The following is a 16,566-nucleotide window of genomic DNA, read 5'->3' as shown; positions in this document are numbered from 1 at the left end:
GAAAGATGAAGAATGTAAGAAACATTTTGGAACCTTCATTCAGACGGATTCAGAACCTGATATTTAGCAAACTCCAGGGGATTAAGGCGGGGTCAAAATGCTTGCAACGTTACAAATCATTTTCAGAAGCTCGTTTTGGGCTCAAACGAAGCGTATGACTAAGTAGAATAGGATTCAGTCTAGGCAGATGTTTTTTCATTTTGAAATTTTGCGTAATTCGCAAAAATCCTCAATTTTGCGCTATTTTTATGACGTCATAAAAATTAAAATCCCAATAACTTTTGATACAATTATCAAAATAATTTCAAATGTTGACCAAAGATGCATATTATTAATGTTTTCAGAATTAAATAAAAAAATTTATGAAATTTGATGACGTCATCACTTTTTAGGCAAAAAACTAAAATCCTTAAAAAATGCTGACGTCATCAAGATTTTGAAAATTTCTTAAGATTTTTTGGAAATTTTCATTGAAATGCATCTCTGGTGAAAGTTTGAAATTATTTTGATGATTCTATCAAAAGTTATTTGACTTTAAATTTTTATGACGTCATCAAAATAGCTCAAAATTGAGGATTTTTGCGAATTACACAAAATTTCAAAATGAAAAAACATCTGCCTAGACTGAATCTTATTCTAATTAGTTATACGCTTCGTTTGAGCCCAAAACGAGCTTCTGAAAATGATTTGTAACGTTGCAAGAATTTTGACCTCTACGAACCCGCCTTATTCCCGTGGAGAAATTCCGTCTTATATCAATAAACTTGAAGTCATTTTACTTTTACAAAGAATGAGACAGGGATGTAAGACTAACTAGCACTTCCATTTACAACTTGATATTTAGCGAAATTCCGTCTTATATCAATAAACTCGAAGTCATTTTACTTTTAAAAAGAATGAGACAGGGATGTAAGGGGGATGTAAGACTGACCTAGTGCTTCCATTTACAACTTGATATTTAGCAAAATTCCGTTTTATATCAATAAACTCGAAGTCATTTTACTTTTACAAAGAATGAGACAGGGATGTAAGACTGACCTAGTGCTTCCATTTACAACTTGATATTTAGCAAAATTCCGTTTTATATCAATAAACTCGAAGTCATTTTACTTTTACAAAGAATGAGACAGGGATGTAAGACTAACTAGCACTTCCATTTACAACTTGATATTTAGCGAAATTCCGTCTTATATCAATAATCTTGAAGTCATTTTACTTTTACAAAGAATGAGACAGGGATGTAAGACTAACTAGCACTTCCATTTACAACTTGATATTTAGCAAAATTCCGTCTTATATCAATAAACTTGAAGTCATTTTACTTTTACAAAGAATGAGACAGGGATGTAAGACTAACTAGCACTTCCATTTACAACTTGATATTTAGCAAAATTCCGTCTTATATCAATAAACTTGAAGTCATTTTACTTCTTCATATAAGGAAACAGATATAAAAGCTAAGGCCAAGTAACCTTCGTTTAGAACTTGATATTTAGAACACCCCTGTCTCGCAGCCCCGGTCGAACTTTCTTCCTTAGTGAGGATAAAAATTCCTATTGAAACCCCAATGGGGATAGAAAATGTATTGTTCCAAGGTTAAAAAATCCACTGGGGATGGGTTTGGAGTGCAATTTTTAAACATGAATTTCGAATGGGTATGAAATCAAAGTCAATTTCACAGTGGGGCTAAAGTTTCAGGGTATTTTCCCACTGGAGACGAAATTTTTGCCAAATTTTCCAGTGGGGCTGGGTTTAAAGTTTTTTGATACAAGACGGAATTTCGCTAAATATCAAGTTGTAAATGAAGGTTCATCAGTCTTACATCCCTGTCTTATGCAATCAAATAGTAAAATGGCTTCAGAATTTATTGATATAAGACGGAATTTCGCTAAATATCAAGTTGTAAACAGTCTTACATCCCTGTCTCTTGCAATCAAATAGTAAAATGGCTTCAGAGTTTATTGATATACGACGGAATTTCGCTAAATATCAAGTTGTAAACGAAGGTCTAACTTCTTTGTCTCATTCTATGAAATAGCGCAAAGCTTGGCTGTAACTTGAAAATTTATAGTTTTTTTCAATAAAATATTTTTTGATTCTTTGATAAATCAGAAATCTTACAGGAGAAGTCTTGAATCTTAATCCATTGATTTTCTTATAAGAAAAATCTTTTTAAAATTGTTTAACAATTTTTGATAAACAAATCAATTTTTGCAGATATACATTACCCCCTGATTTAAGAAAAAGAGAAAAGAGAAAAAGACGGAACGAAATTCCGTTACTTTGCGCAAAGTATCATAAGCCTGGTGGGATAGGAAGGCTTCAAATCCCACTGCACTAAGGAGATCCAATTCTAGCCCTTCGGGCTTACTTCATTGATCAGTCCCAACTTAGGGCTGTTTTTAAGAGTGAAATGCATGCAGGGATTGGATTTGTTTCAAAATAATCACACAGGTGTGTTTGAAAGTCTTTTGTTTAAGCACTTTTATTAGCGCATGTACCTCATATTTATCGATACCCAGTATTTATAATATCGATACATATTTTCAAGGCGAAATTTTCGACTTTTCAGTCGTCTTGTTATGATTCATTTAGGCAAAGTCAAGCAGACACAAACCAAGATACTTGCGCAAAACCTAAATCAAGAGGATTTCTAGCACCTTTTAAAAAGCAAAGACAGAGTGAGCAATTTCAACGCCTTCAAAACTACTCAACAGATTTCCAGCAAAGTCAAGATGGTATACCAGGGAGTCAATTTTTCCTAAATTCTAAACAACCTCAAGAGCAAATTATATCAAAACAAAAACCATTATAATACTGCTGCCACATTTGAAACACCAACCTCCTACCAAGCACCAATGACAAGCTTTGCCAACAATGATGGTGGTTTCAGCTCTCAAAATGCTTGGGATGATTTGCCTCCTGAATCCTTGAGAACTGGATTTGGAAATACTCAAAATAACAAACGAAGAAAATTAGATTTCGATGTCTCCAGCTAATCAAAGTTATGGCAATAATAGTAAGTAAGAGATACACAGTCATAGTATTAAATTCCTTTTGGACCCTCAAGTATGGACAAATTATTGTAGTTTGTTAGTTTAAATTGCCTTCTTTGGTTTGTACAGCTGTGGGTGTAAAAAGCAGAAAAAGGTTACAATGTAAATCTTACTAGTATTCTGATAGGTAAGAATAGCTTTTAATTTTCAGCTTTTTTTATTTAGCTTTTCTCAACAAGACTGTACCTCCTGAGACACCTGCTAACCTTCAACTGCAAGGTAATCCTTTTTTATTAATTATCTTTACCAAATGCGACTTTCAGTCTGAGATAATTCATTTTGTTTTGTGAGAACTTACTATAACAACTTTTGTCACTTCTATTTGTAAAACCCCTACAATTATTGATTTCATCAAAGAATCATCTGCTTACCATCAAAATATCATCAGATTTTCAACATCATCTATGATCCATCAAAAACTCATCAACTGGATGATATTTTGGCATCTTTTCAAAAAAAGTCATCAAGATATCAGCAGCTGAACATCCAATGGATGATTGATTTTATCAATTCATCTGTGATTCAGAATAACATCATCGGATGGATGATTTTAAAGATTTGGAAAAGTTTTTCAGATTTAATTGATTTTGAAATGTCATCGAGCGGATGATACTAGCAAATTGCAAAATTTGAAGAAATTTTTGATTTTCAAATGTCATCAAGCAGATGATACTATGTCATCTGATGGATGGTATTGGAAAATTGCAAAATTTTAAGAAATGTTTGATTTTCAAATGTCATCAAGCAGATGATACTATTTCATTTGATGGATGGTATTGGAAAATTGCAAAATTTTAAGAAATGTTTGATTTTAAAATATCATCAAGCAGATGATACTATTTCATTTGATGGATGGTATTGGAAAATTGCAAAATTTTAAGAGATGTTTGATTGTACCTTTTCCTTCGATTTGCCTCGGCTACACAAAAGTGATGCCAAGAATTTAAAAAAAAATTTTGCTTGACAGTAAATCTAAAATTAACGGGTTCAGGTTTCAGGTTTCTTCACACAAAGCTTTGAAAAAATCGAAAAAATGAAATTAAGTGTTGGTACAATTACTTGATTTTTTCCACCCCCGTTTATTAAGGCACCTTCAAGTATCCAGTATGCAGTCATTATTCTTGTATACATATTTATCCTCACAACTTACTCGCAAGCTAAATAATCACTTCTTTCAATTTATCCTTTTTAAAATGATTTTAATTAGACTTAGCAATAAATATGTACTGAATTGTATGAAAGAAAGTAATTTATAATCATAATTCCCATCGCAGTTATGGAAATAATCGAACGTGCGCAACGTACTGGGCTCAACTTCAGTGGCTTCAAATTATTCATAGGCCCAATTGTAGACCCCCAGATATTCACTCAATGAACAAAAAGTGTGCAAAATTTCAGCCAAATCGAACAATTTTTGAAGTCTCCAGGCTGGCCCAAAGCTTTAGCCTCGTTTTGGCGAAAAACTCGTCCCCAGACCCCAAAAATCAAAATTTTCAAAAAATGAGAGAAACGCCCTCAGATATTCACCCAAGGAGCAAGTGTGCCAAATTTCAGCCAAATCCGACCATTTTTGAAGTCTCCAGGCTGCCCCAAAGTTTTACCCTCGTTTTGGCAAAAAACTCGTCCCCAGGCCCCAAAAATCAAAATTTTCAAAAAATGGAAAAAGTGCCATCAGATATTCACCCAAGGAACAAGTGTGCCAAATTTCAACCAAATCCAAGCATTTTTGAAGTCTCCAGGCTGCCCTAAAATTTTTGTGACAGACAGACACACACACACACAGACATTTTCAGATTGCAGCTCAACTGAAGTTGAGAATTAGTTATAAGGATTTTTAGAATACTGGCTTTATTTGGGGACCCTAAAATATAAAACTTATTATAGAAATTTCATTTGAGAAAGCTTATTTTTGGTTTACCTCCTGTTTAACGCTTCCACGCCGAATCTCATAATAAACAAGTAGTTACTTAAAAATACCTGAATATCGGAGTTATTGTCACGTTTGTTTACTTCTTTTGGATAACTTCAACAGATGGCAAGATCTTCCTTTTTGTATAATTTTATTTTTTGTTTAAGTTTATTTATCTTACGTTTTTTTAATCTAAAAGTAAAAAGTTTAAGGTTGTGAATTCAAACACTCATTCCCTCCGCAATTTCAGAACATTTATGAAAATTGGAAATCGTTAACACATTGAAATATATCCTATTTTTGTAGGTTTGGCTATAAATGCTCTTGAATCGTTCTATGGTGAACGAATTTTAAAGAAAATAGTTTGGAATTCTAAAATAGCTCTGTCTTAAAAATGTTTCCGAAATTGGAACACCACAGCATAAAAACCTATACTTAACATCATTCTGAAAACTCACATTATACTGAATTTGATAAACAAACAAAACACCTCTACACTGATAATTTCAATTTGTTTTCATTTGACTACCTGAAAATTATTTTAATATTACTGTTAAATAAAATAATAATAATAATAATACTTTCGAATATATTCATAATTGATATCTAATGAAATTCTAATAAATCCTGTATAGTTTTGACAAAAAGGAGTAAAATAAAAGGCAAGTAAATCCTAAATTAGGACAAACAAACATCAAAAGACACAAAGAAAACGGCACAACCTTACAGTCATACACTAATAGTTTAAAAACGTTCTGACGTCAATGTCTGAAAAAGTATCAAAAAGTCTCCAAATAAAGGATAGAATTTTGGATATTTTTGCATAGGCGGGAACCATCTAGTCATTGTATCTGATAAGAATAGAAAAAAAACCAATAGTTTTTAAGTTTTATAAGGGGTAAATCATATTATACAAAATCTTAATTTGCAGAAAAAAAATTGTTTTTGCATGAAAATTTAACTGAAAGTATGAGCAAACTTCAAAATATGTTTCAACCTTAAATCTGGCCAATTTTAAATCAACCACTGTTGATTTGTTGAAAATGTAAAACTAAATGAATAACATTGAGTCAATTTTAATCACTTTCGTATGGATTGACAAAATCAGCGAAATAAACCAAATCGTCAACTGCTATAAGGACCTGTTTTTTCCTTATCGCGGTGACATCAACCAAAATGTTTTTGTTTGTTCTAAAAGAAATACAATCCTTCAATTTATCAAATCCCATACCTGAGGCTTCTACCATCTTAAAGCATTAAACAAAAAAGTTTACCAAAGGATACGATGGCATCTATTCAATCCATGTAGAAGGCTCACTAAGTGTGCTTAAAGGGGAATTAACGTTTGAAATTAAAAAATGTGATCGAACAAAAAAAGAACCACTTCAAAATGTCTTTTATTCATTGAGTTATTTAATCTTTTATTTCTCACAATTTTGACTTTACAATGAAGAACCCCCCCCTCTGTGTATTTTGTGACGTAAAGTGCGCCCCAACTATTCTCACTGTTACACTCTATTTTGTTGTTAAAGAGTTATAAAACGTTAGAAACGAATCTTTTTTAGAGTAATTATAGCAAAACGTTGAAGACATAAAACTAGGAGGATGTAGTTAGTATTCCAAAGGTGCAGTAAATTCTCTAACGGTAAAAAGAAACTCAAAAACTGCATTTTAAATCATCATTCACCACTCTTCCCTTATAAAAAAGAGAAACACAGTTCGCACCCTACGTCACATTTTTCGTATCCATAGCAACACAAGAGAATTTTCAAACAACTCTTATTCCGGATGTAGAAGAGTAAAGCCCTATAAACCATATATATTTGAAATCGTCTCAATGAGCTCTATTCGAATCTGTCATTTGTTTGTTGACAAATTTGAAACGTTAATTCCCCTTTAATGCCTCTCTGCTTAATGCCCAGAAGCTCAGAAGAGAATGATTAACAAAAAGTGGACTAACTGAAAGAAAAACTGTTGACACTATTAGCGGCTACCTTCAAATAAGCAGAATTAGGATATTGGTGGAGGTAAGCTTTGTTAGTTACTTTAAAATGATAGGATGACAATATACCTCTCAAGACATTTGATGTGGGTAACCTTGAATTTAAGTTCATCGACTTGACCACAAATACTCTTTCCAGAATCTTTGAGAATATTGAGTACAGCAAGATTGCGATCTCCTTGATTTACCTAAAACATACAAGCAATGTAAGGATATTAATTTCACCAGTTTTTTGCTGCACTGTAAATATGTAAGGGTGCGATTTTTGCTCCATGTGATATAGGCTTGCGAACCCAGTGCCACATAATCAACATGATTACTTCCACTTTCAACATCAATGCCCAAACCTCAACTAGCAAGAATTTATTTCCCAACTCGATAAACCTATACGTTTTTTTCAGTTTTTGCTTGATAAATATTTACATGGCAATAAATCTTAGTAAAAACTGGCTCTTGACAGCAAGCAGATGATGCAACTTGAATAAAAAGCAACCGCAAATCTTACCTGAATGAAGTATTTAATAATGGCAGGGACCAAGACATTATCAACCTCAGCATAAACAGCAAAATTACATCTTCTTGTAGTTCTTGTGTAGCCTTCTGATTTGAACATTGTGTTGTTAATACAAATTCTTTCAAATCTGGTTATGGTATCTCTGTAAATCATAAGTGAAATAAGATAACATAACATTTTAAAGATTTATTTCAAATCTAAGAACACATTTATTTTTTGATTTTTAATTTTCTGTTATTAGTTGACAATTCTAAAAGTAAATAAATGTCCTAAATGGATTAGAAAATATTTATTTATAAATATTTAATTTATATATATACATTAGAAAAAATTAAAAAAAATAAACAAACACATATTTATGGCAAACAGAAATATATACTATTAATTTGTATCAGAGATAACTATTGTTGATTAAGACGTAAATGCTATGATGCAAAACAAAAAAAAGAATACTTTTATTACTTACGTTTGAACTATTAAATTACGTCTGTCACATCCATCCTCCAAAGATTTCAGAGTTTTGAAGGGGCCATAGCAAAATTTCTTACTTTCAAATCTGAAAAATTAAAAAAGAGAAATCAAAAATATAATTGTATTGCTGCTCTTTCACCCAAACCTCCTGACAGAAGTTGGACAGAAATTCTTTAAATTTCTATTGATTCCTCAACTCCTCAACCAGCAATATCATTGACATATATATAAATTTAGTAAATATTATTAAACATCGTAAAAATAACTACTCACCCACTTGACATAAGTTTATGGTAGAAGTGCCACTCGAGGGATCCTTCTGTAAGAGATCTCGCAATCTCGGGTATTCGGAGACGAACATTCACCGACGTCACAATCTGTAGAAATATGAATAACATACTTTAAATCATTAAACAAAATTATTGAAAGTTTACATTGATATTAGAAGGACGGGAGAATCTTTTGAAATGTAAAAAGGTGTTTCAACACACACCTGATGATCAACGTGCTGCGTCCCATGAAAAAGATACTTGAATTCTCCATTCCAATTTTCATATGTAAAACCAGACATGGATGCCCACAAAGGTCCATTCCATCTAACTTGCTCTGGGTAGTGAACAACATTGTGTACATTTGCTTTACACGCTGCTTTATCTTTAAGAGATGGATATGATAAAATATTAATTTCTTGCCTCAACTCTGTTTCGTGGGGGGTCTCAATTTCAATTAGGCACCTGAGAATAATATGGTAAATGATCCTGAGGTCTTTTCAATAAATAGAATCTTTTTCACAATTTTAGGCAATTTTATTGCCATAAAATAAGTGAGGAGAAGTAGAGAGGAATCTTTTCTTAGGAAAATTTCCCTAAAATTATAATAAATCTTCTGCACAATTGCAATTTGAATCCAATTACCATAAACCTCATCCATCTTACGAACAAACTTAAACAAAAGCTGTTCTGCAAAATTCAAATCCATTGTCAATATTTCTTCCTTTTGCAAAATAAAAATTCCATGGACAAGTAGAAGGAAGTGACTGTAAAAGAAAAGAATTAATCACGTTCAAGTTAATAATTTCAATACTAAAATAATATGTTAAACATTTACACACTTTTTATAAAAATAGCTTTCAAAGAATATCAGAGAGAAAATTAACCAAATCGTAACAATACCCCTAAGACTACCTCCCAGTTTTACAGAACTTGACCCTCAACCGAAGTACACAATTCTTATAAAAAAGCATAAAAGTGATTTCAGAGAGATCTTTGAGTTCAAATCAGATTTCTTTGCCGACAAACAATTGATTTTTACATTAAATGCGCCCTATAGATTCTTCGTTTTTACTGGTTTCTCTTTTAGAGTCATTTTGAAAATGGCTGAGAGGGAAAAACTTTGTAACCATGGTTCCTCATCAAACATTAAGTAGAACAAAAATCAAGATTTTGGTGATTCAACTCACCTGTAATATGGCTCAGGCAATATATTTTGGAGAATCACTGGAGCAAAGAAGAAAAACCAGTTGCGATATTCGTTTGCTAAGAAGTAACGAGTTCTATATCAAAAGTAAGTAACAAGCTATTATAATGTAAAAATATGTAAAGATCTATATTATGAATTCAACCTTTTAGGAACTTTTCTATCAACTCTCTGATTTAGGAATATATAAAAATAGCACAAGAATGACAAAAAAATTAATTCTTTATAAATCTGAATGGATTGTTGACTTTAATTGAGGTTAATAGAGCAATAATTTTCTTACAATTTTGAAAGGATAGTTTTAATTTTTCCTCTGAATGTCACAAAAGAAAACATTTGAATACTTTGTTGCAATAATAGGGATACACTACCTTTATAATATCCACGATGGTCAATGATACTTCGAGGTAATCGTGAAATTTCATCTGGCGGTTCAATTGCAACAAGCTTCTTGTCAATAGTTTTACTTACTCTCCCAAGATACCATGGATGTTTAGAATTTGCAGAGTCGAACCATAAGCTTGCCAAACTCCTGTCAAAATAGCATTGTGGTATATTTTTAAGCACGTAACAATCACTAATAACCAGGTAGGATTGCATAGCTACCTGGACAAAAAATGGCTTAGAGATGAAATTTGGCACTGAGGTCCAGGAACATGTCAGGGATCACCACTTTTGAAATTTAGACCACGTGGGTCCTGAGAAATGACCTCTAAAGTCAGAAAAATGTTGATTTTGCCAACAACTGGTCTTAACATATTGAATCCTCTTCCTACAGGATTTGGTGATCCCTGACATGTTCCTGGAACTCTGTGCCAAATTTAATCTCTACACCATTTTTGTCTCAGTTTTGGTGGTTAATGACCTAATCGCACGATGAGTTATTTTTTCTTCTTTGGTGCGCCTTCAAAGAGAGCAATTAATCGTTAATTGCATCCTGTAGAGAGCAATTAATCGTTAATCACACTCTTCAATGAGGTGCCAATATTTACAAAATTGATTTTAATGTTTTTTCTTACATTTTTTTTTGCATCGAACGTTTTAATTGCATTCGAAATTTATTTTGTGAGAAAGAAAATCAATAAACAACAATAAAAGAAAGACATAAAGAGAAGAGAAAAATATAAAACTCTCAGTGTAATTTCTGTAATTTACCTTCCTAACTGGGAAAAAGTAGTGAAAGCCATTGTGCGATTAGCTCGTAATCACATAATAACTCGTACAATTCGAAAATTGCACTCGTGATTTTTTTGTTTCTAATAACAAAAAAATCACTCGTGCAATTATATTCGAATTGCACTCGTTATCATGTGATTACATATACTAATCATATGATGAAATTTTTCCTAAGCTATTTCTCTAAGCTCAAACCGTGAAATCAATTCCTAATTTCACAGATTGAATCTCTAATTGCACGGTTTGGAAAAGCTAATGTTTATAATGGATCTTGAAGTCTGATTTTTCTAATTTATCTTTCCTTTTTCTTTATGTCTTTTGTTTTTATTTAAAGGTATCTTTTCCTTCATTACATTATTCATTAAAAAGTAATTGACAAAAGATCAGAATTGCCCTCCTTCATATATGATTATTAGTACTAATTCTACCTGGTTATAATTCCAGGCTAATGCAACATTTATATTCAGATTTAGTTTCACTTGGATTTTCAATTTTGAAAAATAGCAATTATCTTACTTTGCTACCCCCAAGAATACACCATGCATATAGTCAAAGGGGAAATTCCATATGATATTCAGATGTGGTAGTTCCCCAAGGATAGAAAATCCACGGATCCCAAAAACCTAAAGTGAAAGAAAAAATCATCTAAAAATCATATCTTTTAAAACATAGGGGGTAAATCTTGTAAAAAGATTATCTAGAGTTCCAAAATACCTTAAGGGAACTTATTTCGGCGGGAACTGATTTTGGCGAGCTGCAAAAATCCTGAAATTTTTTAATTTTAACGAAAACTAATTTTGGTGAATGACAGCGTGAATCTACTCTGCTCTATTTTGCCTTATTTTGAGCAACTTTGATGAATTTCAGAGGTTATTTAGACAAGACAAGAAATAAAATTAATTTTGGTGGAAACTGATTTTGGCGAGTTAGCAAAATTAGTTCCCGCCAAAATAAGTTCCCTTAATAAGATAGGAGATAAAGGTTAATGGAAAAAGATATAAAACTGCTCAAAAAAAGAAAATTATTACACGCTTTTTTTATAAAAATACCTTTTATAAGAATATCAGGGTGAAAATTGGCCAAATCTTAAGAATACCCTCCAGGGTGAGTTTCACAGATTCTAGGTATTCTAACAAAGGTATAAAATTATATGGTAGAAATAAAACTTTAGCTCCCAATGTGCTTGTTAGTCCAAAATAGGAAAGAGCCATACTAAAACATCACAAAAAAAGGGCTACATTAGTTGACTGTAAAGTATTTTTTACTAACATCAAGTATGTAATGAAAAATTCAGAAAAATCTGACTTTGTCCGTAATAATTTGACGACATGACTCTACATTAAAGAATATTTCATCTTCAATTTTGGCAATTTCTTGAGAATACTTGACCCTCAGTACACTATATTATAAAAAAAGCGTGTATATTCAAATGGTTTATAAATAATATTTACTGTCTTATTATTTTCAATTGCTAAAAGTGCTTGGGCCATCGTTCTCTCTTCTGATCTAAGTACTAAATCCTTTGACTTTATCATTGGAAAAACAGTCTTTGATCCCTTTTTTTTGCCAGTACACTGAACACGCTCTCCCTTTAGCTCGCAAAAACTGCAGCCAAAGTAACCATTGTACTGGATCATTTCCTGAGCGAGACATTTTGCTAGGAGAAAAAAGTAACAATCATCAAGATTTTAAACTACCAATTATTCAGGGGGTCATAGAGTTTCTCTATAACACTATGGTGTTCACACAGTAACTGCATGATCCCCTGATTTATTCTAAAGTGATTTATCTTTACTTTTCACAAGGCTTAAGAAATTTTAAATTACTAGTTACTTAAAATGAATATAATCAAAACATAATCATAACATGGCTAAATATATTTTCACTAGCACTGATTAGCATTCACTGAAGCAATTTGAAATAACGTCCATCATGTGACAACAGAAGAAGGAAAGGAGAAGAAACAACAGAAAATTTGAAAGAGTTTTACAAAATCATAAATGCTTCCCCCTTGAAACAAAAATAACAGTCACCGGGAAGATCAAAAAGTCCACCAGAGATGACCATCCTAACGGTCTTGTTTGATCCATCATCTAATTCAAGGTCTAAGCCTAAAGAAATCATTATAATCTAATGACTATCTAAATACAATTGCTAGTGAAAACAAAAATATCTGTAACTTTATGATTTGATAAAATTTCTCTCACATTGATAAAAGTTCTAAGAATAGAGATTCACTAATACTAAGTGTGAAAATGGTATTAATAACACAATTCCACAAGAAATTGATTTGAGAATTCATCTTTTGTGTTGAAGTTTTGTCAAAAAAAATTGATATGATAATATTCCACTGTTAGTTAAACATCTATTGAAAAAGAACAAGAGCTCTAATTTACCTCTGCACAAGTTTTTCATTGCATCTACAATTGGTCGCAGAAAGGTCCTCATATACGGCTTCTTTTTGCCAAACCATAAACCAGGCAGTATTTTGAATTCTTTGGATTTTCTGAAAAGGTAGGTAGAGGTAGACATTTTTCAAAGTGATGTAAAACATAATTTTTTAATGATATTGCCAAGCCTGGTCCTGGTCTTTAACTATGAATTTGATCTTCACCATGAAGTTCAGCATAATTATGTATTATAATATTTCCAAGAACTTTAAAGTATACCTCAACAGGGGTGGTAGCTCATTGATTCGCAGATAAACGGGCCAAACTGAAAATGTACTACTTCTGAACAAACTAACTCCATCAGTATTCAATTGACAAGTTAAATTAATGCCATCATTTTCAAAATATCCATCTTTTATAAGATCTTTATAAAATTTTCCATCATAAACATCCTTTATCACAGTTGAGTTAGAATCACGTGTCCGAGGATCAATGAGATTTTCTTTGAATCTTGTTTCTAAAATAAAAGTATAGAAACAGAAACAGTTGAATTGATATTTCCAATCACTTCCATCTGAGAGAGGGTTTCATAAACCATATATTTATCATAAACTATCGCAAAAATAAAAAAAGAACATTCATCAAGAGTAAAAAGACAGTACTTATAATTAAAAATTCTTTAAAACAATTTTCTCTTGATTTTACTTTGAAATTTGCAATTTCAATAACTAACAGCGTTGTCTTTTTTGAGAATCTATAAAATGTGTAGCATAAAAAACTGACATTACTTTGTAATTGCCGTTTCAGCTGCTCTTCAATACTGTTGTAGATAAAGAAGTCCTTTCCAACAAAATTACATGAAGGACACTGATCATCATTCTCACAGAGAAGTTCAAAACAATTTTTGCAGTAATATTTCTTTGAGACTCCAATTGTACTCAAGCCAATACCAGAATATAATTTATCAAGTGTTAAGGGAAAATCATTTGGCTGAACAAGATGGAGATTTGTCAAATGGAGCAAATCTTGTAGTGCTGCTTTGGTTAGGTTGTGTCTCTTGGCAAATGAAAGATGTAGTATAAGTGAATTTTCAAGAGATATGTTTAACCCTCTTGCTAATGGCTTGGGCTCATTAAACAACCTATACTCTTTGAAGGGATCAAAATCATCAAGTTCTGTGTCACTAGTATCATCATCATTGTCCATAGCACCTTTTTAATAAACAAAAAGGTCAGTTTGCTTTGGATATTTTAGCAAGTAAACATAGGAATAAAAGCCTTGAAAACATAATTTTGGGTGGATTTGATTTGTGAATGTGGACTATTTCATCAGCCATATCTTTGAAAGATATTATTACAAATTATTATGAAATTGCAATAAACAGTCAGGGATAACCTGCGATCGCGGTGTACTTCAATTGCTGAGTTCCGGGGGGTACTACCAGTTAGTCACACTAGGAAATCTAGCTTTCAGAAAAAACAACATCAGTCATCTACAGGATGTATTTGCACAATAAGGATGAGAGTTACCTGAATCAAGTTCGCAAGACAATTAATTAAAACTTGAAAGTTTGAAACAAAATAAAACGTGCAGCAGCCAAAATCAACCAACCAAAATTTGTCATTCAATTCCCGAGACAGCGCTTCAATTATTAAGGCCTTGTTTATACGCTAAAGTAAAAATAATTCCGCACATGTAAATGGGTCATTGTTTGAGGTCCGGCAAAATTTCCGGGAAACAGCCTATCCGATGGTGCGCGGATCTAGGTGGGTTACGCCTCCCCCGTAGATCTTTTTCTTGGGAAGTTGATCTTCGAATTAGTTTTGAAGGTTGGCTTGGCTCAAATTTTTTCATCTATGGCTCAAATTTTAGGCAATTTCTCATAGTTTTTGAAAATGTTAATTTCATTAAAAAGCGCCGGGTTATTTTTTCATGAATCCCTTTAGAAGTTTTGCGGCGCCTTTTTTTGCTTGAGAGTCAAGTAAACGATATAGCGCTTTCGCAGCATTAATCTTTGATACGCATTTTGGCGGGAAGCTAGTGTGACTAACTGACTACCCTTGCTGACTGACGGGGGTGTTCTGCTGAGATTGGAAAAATGGACCCTACGTGGGACTTGTTTTTGCGAAAAAAGTGGGACTAAAATTCCCAAATTTTCTACTTTTTCCCCACATTTTCCAAAAAAAGCACCCTACGAGGGACTGATTTTTCTACTTTGGTGTTTTTGCGAACCTACCTGGGACTTATAGAGGTTAAAAAAGGTACCCTGACCAGCGGCGCATCCCTGTAACCCATTTTGCCCTAGTACCCCCAGGTGCTGAGTTTTTATAACAGAATCTGGTATACTGCGGTCGTGTTCACGTGTATCGGGATTGCAGTACCAAATGTATACGTATACCATGATCGCAGGTTATCAAAAATTTCAAAGTCAAAAATGAATTTACCTGGTCTCATGTGTGGTAAGTCTTCAAGCTTGACATCAAAAAAATCGCCCCAATTTGACGTTAAAGGACTGTCCTCTTGTGAAGAGTCCTATAAAAAGAGATAAAAATTCAATGAATTGGAAAATATTATACATGAATTTAGAATAAGGTGCAAAGGTGCAAAGGTGTAACAGCCATTCTAATTTGGCTATGCTGACGTAAAAGTGCTTACTGTACTATAGGACCCAGAATTTTTGCCAACGCAAATAAATCTGAATTAGAAAGGCTGTGTAATTACACATTAATTTTTTTCAAACGCATGTTCGGTGCCTAGAGCTCCCTGCATTTAACACCGGACTGACACCAGTCTTACCGCACATCCGGTGTAGCGAAAGGATACTTTTTGACACCGGACAAAAAACACCGGACTGTACGTACGGTGCGCCGGCAGGGTCGTAAATCATCCAATTTCACCAATATCGTCTTATTGGCGGAAATGCCGTGGCCGCAATGTTTTGCTTTAGTGAGATTGACCATTTTGTTATTTAGATTTGAGCGGGCAAAATTTCTGTACAAACCAAAATATGGCTTCGTTGGACAGTTGGAAATATATACCGGTTGAAAAAAAACACTTGTGATACATATAGTCTAGGAGTTCTATCCCTTTATAATCTAATTGTATTAAACCTACATTATTTTGTGGTTGTAGTTGGTCACGGACACTTGCAAATGCATCATTATGTTCCTCCTCAGCAGCCCCTTGAGTGTCATTTATAGTAGTTGTAGAGAAACTAAAGTTTTGGTCTTGACCTTGAGTGGCATGTTCGTCATCATCAATAATCATCTTCTCAACAGCATATTCTCCATTTTCTACACAATGGATTTCTGATTGAATAACATCATCTATCGAGCTATTTGGATTAAAATTATCATCCAGACTATTGAAGTTCTGTTTGGTTGCAATAAAGCTGAGAAAAATTTCATCTTCTTCCATTTACCGATGGCTAAATCTTCATGATGCACCGGCCTTGCAAGTACACCGCGCGGGTACGCGCGGGCAAAATATTGTGCGCGTAAGCGCACAGGCGAGCGCAGCGTTTTGTTAGGGATTAGGCTTCTGCTCATCCTCTAGCGAAAAAGTTTCTTATA

The 16,566-nt window shown here is 33.0% G+C and overlaps 2 protein-coding genes across 2 annotated transcripts in view; one reads left to right on the top strand and one right to left on the bottom strand.

Annotated features, from left to right (window-relative positions):
* The first annotated feature begins 2,621 nt into the window (after positions 1 to 2,621).
* The window catches only part of LOC136818479 (probable ATP-dependent DNA helicase HFM1), a 28,157-nt gene continuing 14,212 nt past the window's right edge, over positions 2,622 to 16,566 (top strand). Inside the window, exons 1-2 of the mRNA XM_067074812.1 lie at positions 2,622 to 3,019; positions 3,222 to 3,275. Coding sequence (XP_066930913.1) covers positions 2,986 to 3,019; positions 3,222 to 3,275 — 88 coding nt within the window. The 5' untranslated portion in view covers positions 2,622 to 2,985. The remainder of the gene's footprint in view (positions 3,020 to 3,221; positions 3,276 to 16,566) is intronic.
* LOC136818425 (uncharacterized) lies at positions 5,845 to 16,411 on the bottom strand. The gene is made up of 17 exons (XM_067074762.1): positions 16,109 to 16,411; positions 15,439 to 15,526; positions 13,783 to 14,205; positions 13,274 to 13,511; positions 13,001 to 13,110; positions 12,638 to 12,715; positions 12,056 to 12,261; positions 11,121 to 11,227; positions 9,800 to 9,960; positions 9,412 to 9,487; positions 8,867 to 8,988; positions 8,446 to 8,606; positions 8,226 to 8,329; positions 7,948 to 8,037; positions 7,473 to 7,623; positions 7,037 to 7,155; positions 5,845 to 6,156 (listed from the first exon to the last, which is right to left on the bottom strand). The coding sequence occupies exons 1-17, from the start codon at positions 16,409 to 16,411 to the stop codon at positions 6,042 to 6,044; spliced, it is 2,652 nt and encodes an 883-aa protein (XP_066930863.1). The 3' UTR covers positions 5,845 to 6,041.

Source organism: Clytia hemisphaerica, unplaced genomic scaffold (genome assembly GCF_902728285.1).
Source record: "Clytia hemisphaerica strain Z4C2 unplaced genomic scaffold, Clytia hemisphaerica genome assembly, whole genome shotgun sequence".
NCBI classification, from domain to species: Eukaryota; Metazoa; Cnidaria; class Hydrozoa; order Leptothecata; family Clytiidae; genus Clytia; species Clytia hemisphaerica.
Note: the sequence above shows the minus strand (reverse complement) of the source record. Positions and strands in the feature narration are given on the sequence as shown.

Excerpts from the sequence above, each read along its gene's own strand:
- LOC136818425 (XM_067074762.1), bottom strand. The coding sequence starts at position 16,411 with ATGGAAGAAGATGAAATTTTTCTCAGCTTTATTGCAACCAAACAGAAC. Across the intron at positions 15,527-16,108 it reads AACTACAACCACAAAATAAT|GACTCTTCACAAGAGGACAG; the intron begins GTAGGTTTAATA and ends CTCTTTTTATAG. Across the intron at positions 13,111-13,273 it reads GAGCTACCACCCCTGTTGAG|AAAATCCAAAGAATTCAAAA; the intron begins GTATACTTTAAA and ends CTACCTTTTCAG.